Source organism: Anarhichas minor, unplaced genomic scaffold (assembly GCF_050575085.1).
Source record: "Anarhichas minor isolate MPS153535 unplaced genomic scaffold, ASM5057508v1 ptg000087l, whole genome shotgun sequence".
Classification (NCBI taxonomy): Eukaryota; Metazoa; Chordata; class Actinopteri; order Perciformes; family Anarhichadidae; genus Anarhichas; species Anarhichas minor.
The window spans coordinates 2,724,934-2,737,458 of NW_027466533.1; the positions used below are offsets into that span (position 1 = coordinate 2,724,934).

General features: G+C 42.0%; 1 protein-coding gene across 1 annotated transcript; it reads left to right on the forward strand.

Moving 5' to 3' along the window:
* The first annotated feature begins 6,149 nt into the window (after positions 1 to 6,149).
* On the forward strand, positions 6,150 to 10,089 carry klf5b (Kruppel like factor 5b). The gene is made up of 4 exons (XM_076081884.1): positions 6,150 to 6,452; positions 7,201 to 8,092; positions 8,181 to 8,240; positions 8,581 to 10,089. The coding sequence occupies exons 1-4, from the start codon at positions 6,276 to 6,278 to the stop codon at positions 8,757 to 8,759; spliced, it is 1,308 nt and encodes a 435-aa protein (XP_075937999.1). The 5' UTR covers positions 6,150 to 6,275; the 3' UTR covers positions 8,760 to 10,089.
* The last annotated feature ends 2,436 nt before the right edge of the window (positions 10,090 to 12,525 follow it).

Consider the following 12,525-nt stretch of genomic DNA (forward strand, 5'->3'; position numbering starts at 1 on the left):
CTGACCATTGCCCTCTGGTGGGAGTGCCAAGCACCTGCTTGAAGGTGGACTATATATATACGTATAGAGCCAGAGATTTGTTTGTATTTCTGATGTTACACCGAACGCCAGAACAAGTTCACAGTTAAACAAATCTGCACACTATTAGTCATTGATCATGTTCACCAAAAACACTCCAATGACCCACACGCTGAAAGTTATATCCCCCTTTGAAAATAGAAAAACACCCCACACTGTGCTGCTCACAGTGGCAATGTGCTGCATGGGGTTATTGTCCTGTCCCCCTCTTGACCTGGCCATATTAGTCCATGGTGAGAGGAGCTGTGATGCTGTAAGCACATACCGGGCATTCCCTCTCCTCCGCTGTGCAGTAGTTGTTGGGCATATTGTGACGTTTTTTAATGGTGGGGGGGTTATGGAGGAGGGCTCGTCTCACATTCGTCCGAGCAGGAAGAGCCGCGGCCAAGAATGACAGTTGCTCCTCTTGGAGCCGAGACATCCACGGATTTAAATTGCACTCCGAAAGGTCAGCGCATGACAAGCAATCAATCAGCCCCTAATTGGATGATCAGCAGTCATTTGAATGTGTTTCAGATTTGTCTTTTTTTTTTTTTTTTACTTCATCGTAAAGGAAATATGAATATGAGAGCAATTTATTTTTTCTCATTCTGATGATATAAGTGCTTCGAAGAGGTTTTGATTGTGTGGCATCCTTAATACGTCATCCCTTGATCAAAATAAATGAAGCAAAGCCGTATGTAATAATAGTGACAATATAAGCTTTGTTTGTAATGCATGTTTCAAAAAACAACATTACAAAGTAAGTTTACAAGTTACAAGGTGCATTTGTTGTCATTGTACAAGTGGGTTGCGCAACAAAAATGGAGTTTGTAGTCCAATTTTGCTTCATGAGAAAATACACACACACACACACACTAAACAAAAGAAAAGAAAACTATAATTACTGTAGAGGGTGGATTAGGAATTTAGGAGACTGGCAGCCGGATTAAAGAAACTGCTCTGAAGTCTGGCAAAGCCACAAAGCCACAAAGCCACAAAGCCACAAAGCCACAAAGCCACAGTAACCGAGAGGTAAAACAAGTAATAAGTCAAATTACAATGAAAGGACGTAAAATGACATTAATATTGCCATAAATATAACAAATTACAGTGAGTTACTGTAGCAGCAGGTCAAAGGTTGAAATGTTGTTAAGAGATCCTTGTCAGTAGTATATGGGTGGCACCAAGGCGCGTGCATGTTTGTGCGTGCTTGTGGGAAAATTTGCATTATGGGTGAGCGTTTTCTCCGAAAGGAGGTCATTAAACTTGATCCCAGCAAAATCAAGGTCAACGAAGCGATGATAAGTTGTACTAAACTTCTCCTAAACTCTTTGTGGGGCCGATTTAGCATGCGGAACAATATGCCCTCCTGTGAACTGATCACTGACATATTTCTCCTGATCTGCCGGTGTTTTAACATGCCCCGGGTAGCCTGATGCCTCCCGTTTACACTTCAGAAATGTCTTGACATAATCCCTAAACAAGGTATCTGTTGTGTTGGGGAAATGCCACACTTCATCAATGGACACAATCTGATAACCCTTTTCAACCGCCTTCTGAAGCTCGAAAGAGACCCACACACCCGACAGCTGTCTGTCTCTGTCACGGTGTGTACATGCACTAGTCTGGTTCAAATCTTCAGCACACTACAGAACATGAGTTTATTGTGACATATGTAGGGTAGGACAGGATGGTATACTCCTTTAGGGGGGAGCACAGTACACTTTACAAACCCAAAATAATTATCGATAGAATCGAAATCCTTAAAGATAATCTGCGGATGTCCAACGGGGTACTGTTTTGTGGCCTGAACAGTCGGATACAGACTTGTAAAGTCTGTATCCGACTTTTTCATCATCATCAACAACCTTGTGGTGTAACTTCATGGCATTTGTACCCCCACCAAAGAGAGCATTTCTAGGGTCGAGGCGTTCAAGCTTTTTTTACGTAGCCATAAATGTCTGTACAGCCAGGCTGGATTTCTTTAATGATGCCCACTCACACTCCCACATCACAACAACACGCAGACCATGTTGGTTTTGCAAGGCGTATAATTTGTCCATGAACACTCTGTACTGCCTGCCATAGGTGACTTTGGTGACAGGATTCAAATCAGACTGTACGTGACATTTGACACACCCGTGGAAAAAACACCCGGCAAATTCGTAGCAGGTGTCTGCAGCTGTATTAATGCCGTCGACATAGAAAGGGGGAAACAGCTGCTCACCATGATTGAGCGCATGTCTGATCTCGATTTTCTCTGTGTGTGCCACATATTCAAGCCACTGTATTGAGACATCTGAGTATGCCTTGTTCTGCGCTGTGTATGTACCTTCATACTTTAGCGCCAGTGTCTACGGGGAGAAACAAGTGTTTTGAACACGCCCATACAACTACATGCCAGTGTGGTGAATGCAAAACTTGTTTCCCTCAATGTCCATAGCACATACATTTGCTTCATGCTTGCCGTTATGATACCGAGTCTCAAAATCAAACAATATGTCATTCGTTTGCACTTCTTTTTTCTCCAGGGGCTGAATAAAACACTCGTGGTCTTCATCACTCTCCAGCTGCCGCTCACCACAGTGTGAACAAACAGTGGGTGCGCATTTGTGTGTCTTTTTACCAGCCTTGTATGTTTCACCACACTCCTCACAGTATTTCATAGCATCACAGGGGATGACACCGTATGACATGCTTGATAGGTAGACAAGCTAGTTGGAGCACAGCGACAAAAAAAAGATCCGACGCCGCAGTGGTTGAACTGAGATAGTATGTGATCACATCCTAAACACTCCAGAGCCAAAGTGTTTGAAATGCAATAGTCTACGCTGTGTATATATACAATACCCTTCAAATAACACACACCCCTATATACGCCCCGATACACACCCCCTATTCTCACCTCTACAGACACGTGCACTCTCATGCACGCGTAAAAAACGATCAGTTTTCAGATGATTATGCAAATTCAGGAAAACAAATTCCCCACGAGCACGCGCAAACTTGTTCAGTAAACGTGCACGCGCCTTGGTGTCACCCATATACTACTCTTGTCATGCAGGTTCCCAGCTGAGGGGACAGCTACGGCCTGTCCCTTTTATAAGAAGCAGTGGGTGAATAGGATTTGTCAGAGTATGGATTGGTAGGAAAAAAAAGTCTATACAACAGATTACTAGTTTAAAATAGTAATATGTTCAGGTTTCACACATGAACCTATCTAACCTCGGAGATACTAATTAAAATAAGTAAATCTGAAAATGATGTTTTGTGTCATTCGGCATTTGTTAAAAACACAAGAACATGTGCATTTCTTTCTTGGCGAGATGTATTTCGGTAGTTGAATAGTTCTGTAATAGTAACTGTCCTAATGTTAAACAATCACTTGCTCTCTGGTTTGTGTGCTTTGAAACAATTCTGTTCTCAAGCAACACCTTCACAAATATCATATGGCCTAATATCATTGTAAAATACTAGTTTGGCTCCATCTGATAAACTTAGGTTGACTTTACTTGCATTTATTTCTTTTTACGTACAAATAATGATGTTGCTCATACAAAGACCATAGTCTTATTTGATTCACGCATCAGATTCGAGCATTGAACGTGTTCAGTCAAGACTGCAGTGGGTGCAGTTACCGTGTTTTAATAAGAGGACAAAAACTGCCTGGAGAAATAACATGGGAGTGGCAGTAAATGTCGCACTGAAAAAAGAAAAAGATATCTTCTCATAATGCTGAGCCTCGTCGTTGCGACATACCTGTGTTTCCAGTTCAAGCATGTTGCCCTCGCACGGTCATCGATGTGAGTAATACAATCAAGCAAACCCAACGAGTCAGTTGGGTTAAGCTGCAGGTAGAAAGCTACAGTCAGGAAGTCGGATTACCGATTCTTTTTCATCGCTGAGCACATGTCGAGAGTATATGAACCGAGGATGTAAAGAGCAAAAAAACAAACAGCTTACTTCAAAGCTCCCACACGGTCACTACAAAAAGGTACGTGAAGAGTAGGTGAATGCACCATTTTGGTTCGGTTATGATTGGGAAAAGTTGCATGCAGGTTCAGTAGCCAACACATCATCATGTGACGTCGCTTTTCTGTTTTATTTCTGTTTTATTTTTATTTGTTGAATTTACTAAATTATTTTACCAAATATATATATATATATATATATATATATATATAGGTACATACATATATATATTATTTTATTTATTTCTTTGTTTATTTTTATCGTATCAACTGTCTCACTGAGCGTCCTGTTGTTATTATTGCCTTGCTCTTGCTGCTTTGTCTGTCAAAGCACTTTGTAAACTGTTTTTAAAGGTGCTATATAAATAAAGTTATTATTATTATTATTATTATCATTGTGTTTAGAGTGTGTTTAAGTGAAATGTTGAGCTATTTTGATGGAAACATCCAGTGCCTTGTGTGTATGTGTGTGTCTGTGTGTGCGCGCGTGCGTGTGTGTTTGTGTGTTGGCTTCTGGAATGCTAGACATCAATTGGACGCAGTCCTGACAGACAGCTGCACCGCGGTGGCGTTTTTAACATGCCAGACCAGCACCAGAGCATTTCAATGTGTGTGTATGTGTGTGTGTGTGTGTGTGTGTGTGTGTAGGGGTACTTGGTCTAAAAGGTAACAAAATAGAAAGACGGAATCAACCCCTTAAATACAATTTGCACTTTATTCCGCTTCAACTTTTCAAACCCTCCAGGCCGCTGGCCCTCTGCCATATGAGTCACTTGCGGCAGTTGAAGAAGCCACTCAGCCTGTTAAACCTGATCAATGAAAAACACCAATTAAAACCAATTAGGCACTGCTCTTTTATGCAAATACCTCTCACACATCTTCATCCGGCCCACCATCTTGTTTGGTGTTATTTCTACCGCACCCCCCACCCCTCCTCTCCTCATAGTACAACCACGTCGTACTATGGAGACATAATATGACTTAAGTGTAAATAAATAAATGCATTAATAAATGTTTGAAAACAGAAATACATGAATAAAAGAATAATTAAAAGCTGAAATAAAAAAATAAAAGTGTAAAAAAATAAATGCTGAAATAAATATGGAAATAAATTAATTAATCTATAGATAAATAAATAAAAGTTGATAATCAAACAGGACATAAAGAAATACATTTCATTTATTTATTGATGTGTCTGTATGCTAATGAGGTGGGAGGTCCTAACCTCTGTCTGAAGCAGGATTGGTCACAGGAGTGTGATCGCTTCTGGTCTACTACTGCTGCTTTGCACAGTAACGTTGAAGTTGGCTAGCCCAGTGTTGCAAAATTTACGACTTTCTCTTTAAATATGGCCACTTTCCAAATCCTCTTGGCAACTTTTTTTGTCAAAAGCGACTAGCGACAAATCTAGCGACTTTTTCTGGTGTTATTGGAGACTTTTCTTGTGTTTTGGAGACTCTGACGTGAAAGCACGTATCATTCTGCAGTTACTGTCCTCAACGAGCAGCGGGTGCTGCCGTGAGCCCCTCCGCCGTACCAAAGCACACACAGGCGGTCAGTCTTACAGTAGCCTCGCGCAGCAGTCCCAGCTGCAGACTGTGGAAGCCATTAGTGCTGCTAGCTAGTTTTTTGATGTCGTCTACAGGGATGATTCGCTAGGAATCGGTTCCTTCTGTCTTGCTCCCCTATTGACCAATCCTGCTTAAGAATGAGGTTCGGACCGCCTACCTCATTAACATATGGACACAGAAATAAATAAATGAAGGAATACAGAAATGTAGAAATAGATTTATTTATGTATGTCCTGTTTAGGTATCAACTTTTATTTATTCATTTCAGCATTTATTTATTTCTGTATTTAATTCAGCATTTATTTATTCTTTTATTTATTCATTTCTGTATTTATACATTTATTTATGCATTTATCTATTTATTCCTGTATTTATTTATACATTTATTAATGCATTTATTTATTTATACTTAAGACATTTTTGTCCTCCATAGCGTTCATCATACTACGACTGATCCTGTTTATTTTGTACACGTTCGGCTCCGCCCCTGCAGACGCGCTGATATCACGCAGTTGCGTAATTTGACGAAGGCAGCGCAAAAGAAAAATAGAGGAGAATGAACGTTTGACAGCCGGCTCTTTTGCTCGCGCGGATCCTGTCGAAACAATAAAAAGAAAACACATATGCTCGATTTATTTGCGAGCGAGATTTCGAATAGCACCGCCGATTTCTAATGGCCGCTGCCGTGAGGAGTCACGTTTGGGTCGCTCCGGGGCAGGACGCGCAGCTTCTCCACAGCAGCGTCGCGCCGCTGCCAGCCGACGGCGTGAGAGGCGAAGATCCCGGGCAAGCGGTCTGTCGCACGAGGGATGTCGTCCCGGGAACTTCCTCTTTCCACGATTATAATCTGGTAGGGGCATCTTTTTGCATTGTTACTTCTGCATCTGCTCAACACCGAGCGTCACAATGTTTGCTGATGCCCGGATGATTTTGACGCAGAAAGACTTGTTTCACGCAAACATGCGAGACTGTAATGTCAGAGGCAGGCCCGCGCGTTTGTGCACGCGTTGTAATGTCCACATCTAGCGTCCCAGCACGTGACTGCAAATTGTTTTTGTTTTCTTTCTTTATTGATGATATTTGGCATGCACCGACTGGGTTGTGATCACAAGCGGGACAGGCAACGCTGCACACCGCTCCTGAAACTTGCGAGGGAGGAGATGCTGCTCACTGCGCTGCAGAGAGCAGCTGGATGGGCTAATTTCAGCCGCGGTTTTTTTCTTCTTCCAACCGGCTCATGGCTGGAGCGTTTCAGAAGGGCGTCTGCTCCTCTGCTAGTGAAAAAGAAAAGGGAGGGGTTGCGTCTTCTGATGTGGCAGCGCGTGTGTACACAAGTGCAGGCCCCTGGATGCGTCCCCACATGGATTCACACCAGTTCGGTTTAGTTGTTTGTAAGTCTACCAGCGGGTAGTTCTGGTTCTGTTTTTTTGGGGCAATCTTTTTTTTAAATCTTAGAACACTTGAAGACAGATGAGGCGTTCAGGGCCCAGTGTTAAAGGAAACTTGTGCATTGCTAACACATGTGACACCCTCAATCAAACAGATAACAGTTTTGTGGGTTAACACAACTTTACAAATGTCCTGCTCTTGTTTTTCAGTTTAAATCAGAGATGGACAGCTACCTGTCCCCGCACCAGCAGTACGCAGCCAACTCCAAAATGCTGTGCAGGGACACGGGGACCCTTACCGCGCCGGAGCCGTCTTTCACCGAGGACCTTGGTTCCCCGTACAGCGTCAACATGAGCCTGCTCCTTCCCGACGTCACGTACCTGCAACCGGGTCTCTGCAGGGCCGTGAGACAGATCAAAACGGAGCCGTCACACCCTCAGATGCAGCCCAGCTGTCATGGCGACAGAGCGCCGCCACCGCCACTCCCAGAGTACCCGGGTGGTTTCGGTGCAGCCAACGGTAGATCTTTTATCAAACAGGAAGTGACAGATTTCCAGGATGTCCCCCTGTTTCAGCTTCTGAACTCTGACTTGGAGCAGCTCGTTCATGGGTCCCAGCTGAGGTCCATCCCCAGGGCACCTTTGAGTGCGGTCCCCGCGCAGAATTCCGCCAAACCCACAAGCAGCCCTCAGCGTGAGTGTTTGCCATTTAACCCGCACCCGGGCCATCAGCGGAGAAGGACCTATCTGCCGCCCTCCCCGCCAAACTCGGACCCCCCGAGTCCAGGAGGAGGCAAGGAGCCCCTTCACAATCTGTCCCCACCTCCCTCCTACGAAGCCAGCGTCGCCTCCAAGTTAACTTTTCAGGCCCGTCGTAATCCCGCCGGTACAGGACGCGCACCTGGCGCAGCTCCAATCCAAAACCCAGACCAGAGTTCCAGCATCGGATCAGTCCAAAGCCCCGGTCCCGAGCCAGTCCATCTCTCAAGCCTGACGCCCGGCCCGCTGTCCCCGGTGTTGGCCCAGGCGGCTTCCGCTAAGTACAACAGAAGGAATAATCCGGATCTGGACAGAAGGCGGATTCACCACTGTGATGTTCCAGGTGAGATGTTTGGGTTCAATTTACAACACTAAAACTCAAATTCAAGTAGGACAGTACACCGATCTTTCTTCTTTTTCTTCCTTTTTAGGATGCAAGAAAGTATACACCAAGTCTTCTCATCTGAAAGCCCATCTGCGGACCCACACAGGTAAAATGTTCGGAGTTGCACTTCTTATTTCGGGGGTGAAAGCGGCGTTGTTGCCGGGCAGAAAGATCTGCTCTTGGCATGCGGACGCATTCTATGTGCTGACAGACCTGGCCCACATCTCACCGCTGGCCCGCTGTGATTAATGACTCGCAGTGTGACGCACGCGGATGAAAAAAAGTATTGAAACTCATTTGTCGGTCGTCCGACACATCTGCGAGTGTTCGGTACTTTTTAAGTGATGTTATTTATTAAGGGAAGGATATATAAATATGATGTTGTCCATCTGCCGTAGCTTCATTTTGCTTCTCTTTTCTTTTCTTTTTTCCACCGTCTGCTGAAGGAGAGAAACCGTACCAGTGCTCCTGGGAGGGATGCGAGTGGCGCTTCGCCCGCTCCGACGAGCTGACTCGCCACTTCAGGAAACACACCGGGGTGAAGCCTTTCCAGTGCACCGCGTGCACCCGCTGCTTCTCCCGCTCCGATCACCTGGCCCTACACATGAAGAGACACCAGAGCTAGAAACCCTGCTCCAGCAAAAGCACCGCCGATCTTCTTTTCTTTTTTTATATTTCTCAAGAGCAGGCATATCAGAAATCAAACAAATTCAAAACTGTGGATTAATTCACTCACTCCCCCAGTGGGGAGACATTGGTAGCAGTGCTGGCCCGCACGTAATTGTTTCCTTTATTGTAAAAAAACAACGTTACAATCGCCTTATTTTATTTCCACGCGTCCGCCCCCAATATCAGGGGACATTTGCAAAGATGTCAGTGACAAAAATCATTAGCCAGATGTAACGACGAAATTATATTCATGCACTGCAAAGTACGCGGACAACTTCAAATGTCAGCATTTTATTTTTCAAGTTTTATCACATATCATATCAACACGGTGTCAACTATTTAATTCACGTAAAAATAGCAAACTACAATTCTGTAAGTGCAGATGTAGGATCACTGGAAGGTCCAGAGAACATGTTGTTTTAGTCAGCATGGTCAAAGGGTAGACTGTGTGTGTGTGTATGTCTGTAATATAGGAAGTAACAGCAGTCATGTGTGGATTATTTAAAGACACAGTAGGAGAAATAAATAGTGGGAGGAGCCGTGTGGCAAGCGACTTCAAACACTTTTGAGGATCATAACACTGAAATGGAAGGAAGATAATGGGTGTGAGATGTTAGATCCTATTCGTATTGGACAGCATTATGAATGTTCTGTATCTATGCTCCCACTACATTGCAACGTAGATACTGTCACAACAGAAAGTGTTAAATATCTTTCAGGCGGGCGCAGAGATAAATAATAAATGGTGCATTTTGGGTTTCAGGACTTTCAATGGTACGCTGCGTGTTTTTATTTAATGGTCGAAGAGGTTTTTTTTAACGGGTCTTGTTTCGTCCCATGTTGACTTCAACCATGTTGTACACTGAAAGGTGGTGGAAGAGCAGCTCTGAGTGCAGCGTGACATGCCAGCAGCAGCTGTCACGATGGACACATTCAGTCTCGCTCGCCTCGAGACTTTAACTGCTGCAAACTGTGTGTCGGTACCTAACATAACAGGATTATCATGTTACTGATGATTTGTCTTCAAAGCGATGTCTTAGACTGAGCACCTGCCAGTCTGAACATCTGTGTTTAGCTTTTGGTTTCTTTGACTGCGATCCACGTATCGAAAACAACCTTTTAAGTGCCTTTAACTGATTGTTTCTTCTTTTTTTTTTTGAGGGGTGGACGAATGAAAAACCGAGCATCCCCGTTGGGACACTGTTCTTTTATCAGGTACTCCGCTTAAACGATTGTGTGTTGGCTGCCCCTCCATATTATGTGTGTGTGTATATGTGTGTGTGTATATATATATATATATATATATATATATATATATATATATATATATATATATATATATATATATATATATATATATATATATATATATATATATATATATATATATATATATATATATATATATATATATATATATATATATATATATATATATATATATATATATATATATAAAAATAAAAAATTTCAACTTTTTTTTTTTTAATAGCAGGGACTGTTTAATAGTATTATTAATATTTTTGCAAAGGCTAAGAAGGATCAAATTTTAGAATATTGCTACAGTCTACACTGTCATCACTTTCTCTAGCTCAGCGGGAGGATGTGCCAGAGAATTGTTGCAATACTTTTAAAAATAGATATGTACACGTATTTTGGCATGAAGATGAACGTTGTCCTAGCTTCATAAGATCTAGCGTAAATTGAGCAAAATGTGCTATGAAGCCAATGCGACCCTTACAGTACAAATAAAAGTTTTGTGTTGAATATTGCTTTTTAATGTCGGTTTAAAAAATATATATATATTGTTACATTTTTTTTTTCTACATTATTACTGTGTTCCCATATTACATTTGCTCACTTTTAGATTGTAAGAGACTACAGTAATGTTTATCTCCTGTTTGTAAAAGTTATTTTCAGGTGTTTTTGAACACCTGCTGCAACAGCTTACTGATGTGGATTAGTTATCAGTAAGGATATGGAAAATAGATTTGGCATTGTTTGTCATTTTTTCTTAACAGTGTTTGCATTTTGTATGAAAATAGCATGTATGTATGAATTATGCAATTTTTTAAAAAGTTAGTTAAAAGCTACAAGTTGTAAATTTATTAAAGACCGGTCTGAAGGAGGACTGCTAGTAGACCACTTGTAAAGACGAAACAATCGAACGGAACAGAAATTGATATGGAAAATGTACAAAAAACTCGCACACTGTCGTCTTCTTGCATTCAGAGATATTTAGTGACATCTCGGTACGTACTGAAATGTCACTAAATATCTAAATATCAAGTGAAGACCGTGTGCGGGAGTTTTTTTCTTCTATATTGTCTACCCTAGGTATTCTCCGACGCACCTGTCAAAACCTGATAAATAGATGTCTGCTCGAGTTCTTTTTGTTTGTTCTTTGTGGAACAGCGACACGTGATCTGTTCTCAGGAACTTTGTGCGCTTCTTCTTATCCTCGACAATTCTGTGCAATCCAAACAAAACACAGTGACTTCTTTTTTTTTTTTTTTTTCTAATTGCTGGAAATTGTCCCTGACATGAGTTACGGCTCAAAGCAGAGGAGTTGTCTGAGCTTTTCCTGAGCGCGGAGGAAGTTCCCCCGTGGAGACTGTTACAGTATCACTCTTATCCACTAACGTGCTTCGCTTTGCTCCTACAGTACATGCCGACACAGTACACAGGCTCCCGTGAGCGATAAATCACACTTGTGATGTAGTGCACACCGAATATGCTAAGCGCGGTGGGAATTGAAACCGTGTTATTGTAATCATCGGAATCCTTTTGCCGTCTGACAGAGACATTCATCCAGATCCAGATATTACAGAGCGCCGTACAGGATGTGCGCTTAAACTCTTAAAACATACCGGCTCTTAGAATACCACTCGGTGCAGATGATAACAAAGCAATGCGATATTACACAGAGGATCAGAACGTTTTAATGTGTGCGATTGAGGATTTTCAGGTTTTGCGTGGATACTGTGAATTAAAAAATAAGTAGCGACGGGAAGTACTGTACTCTGTGTACGAGCTACTGTACCGTTTCTATCATACAGAACTTCAAATGTCTCCCCTAATAGCAAGATTAGGTTCCTGAATGCCGGAGAACGTGAGTAAAGGACTCAGATGTCATCTGCGACACGGAACCCGCATACCATCCATCTCAGTCACAGACAGCAACCAGCTCCCACGCCAGTGTGTTACATACAAAATGCAACTTTATTAACCTTCATGCCTCCATTCATATTAATATACATGTATATGTTTGAACTTATTTTAATTTCACAGCTCCATCCATATGAAAAAATACAGAGAGAAAAAAAGGCAAAACACTGACTGGATACTTCAACAACTCTTGGAGAAAAAAAAGAAAAGAAAAGCGTAACAGAAAAAAAGAATAAGGACACCTGTTCTTGAAGTTTTGAAAAATATCAGGATTAAAAATTTATTTTACAGACGTGGAATTCCGTGAGCAGAATCTCCTTTTTGAAGTGACGCTGAGCATTATCACATTTTTTGAATTCATTTTTTTAATGTTTGTTTTTTTTCCCGGTAAGAATGAAAAGATCTGAATATATTTACACTACACTCACTTTACATAAATACAGGAACAACGATTACTGTACGTAATATCAGAAAACTTGAAAAAACATAGGCTTCACTACTTAAATCTTCAAAACCAGAAAATCAGAAGCAGATGTTACAACAGAAAGTCAAAC

Coding starts and splice junctions, on each gene's coding strand:
- klf5b (XM_076081884.1), top strand. CDS start 6,276: ATGGCCGCTGCCGTGAGGAGTCACGTTTGGGTCGCTCCGGGGCAGGAC. Junction 8,093..8,180: donor TCACCACTGTGATGTTCCAG/GTGAGATGTTTG, acceptor CTTCCTTTTTAG/GATGCAAGAAAGTATACACC. Junction 8,241..8,580: donor CCATCTGCGGACCCACACAG/GTAAAATGTTCG, acceptor CGTCTGCTGAAG/GAGAGAAACCGTACCAGTGC.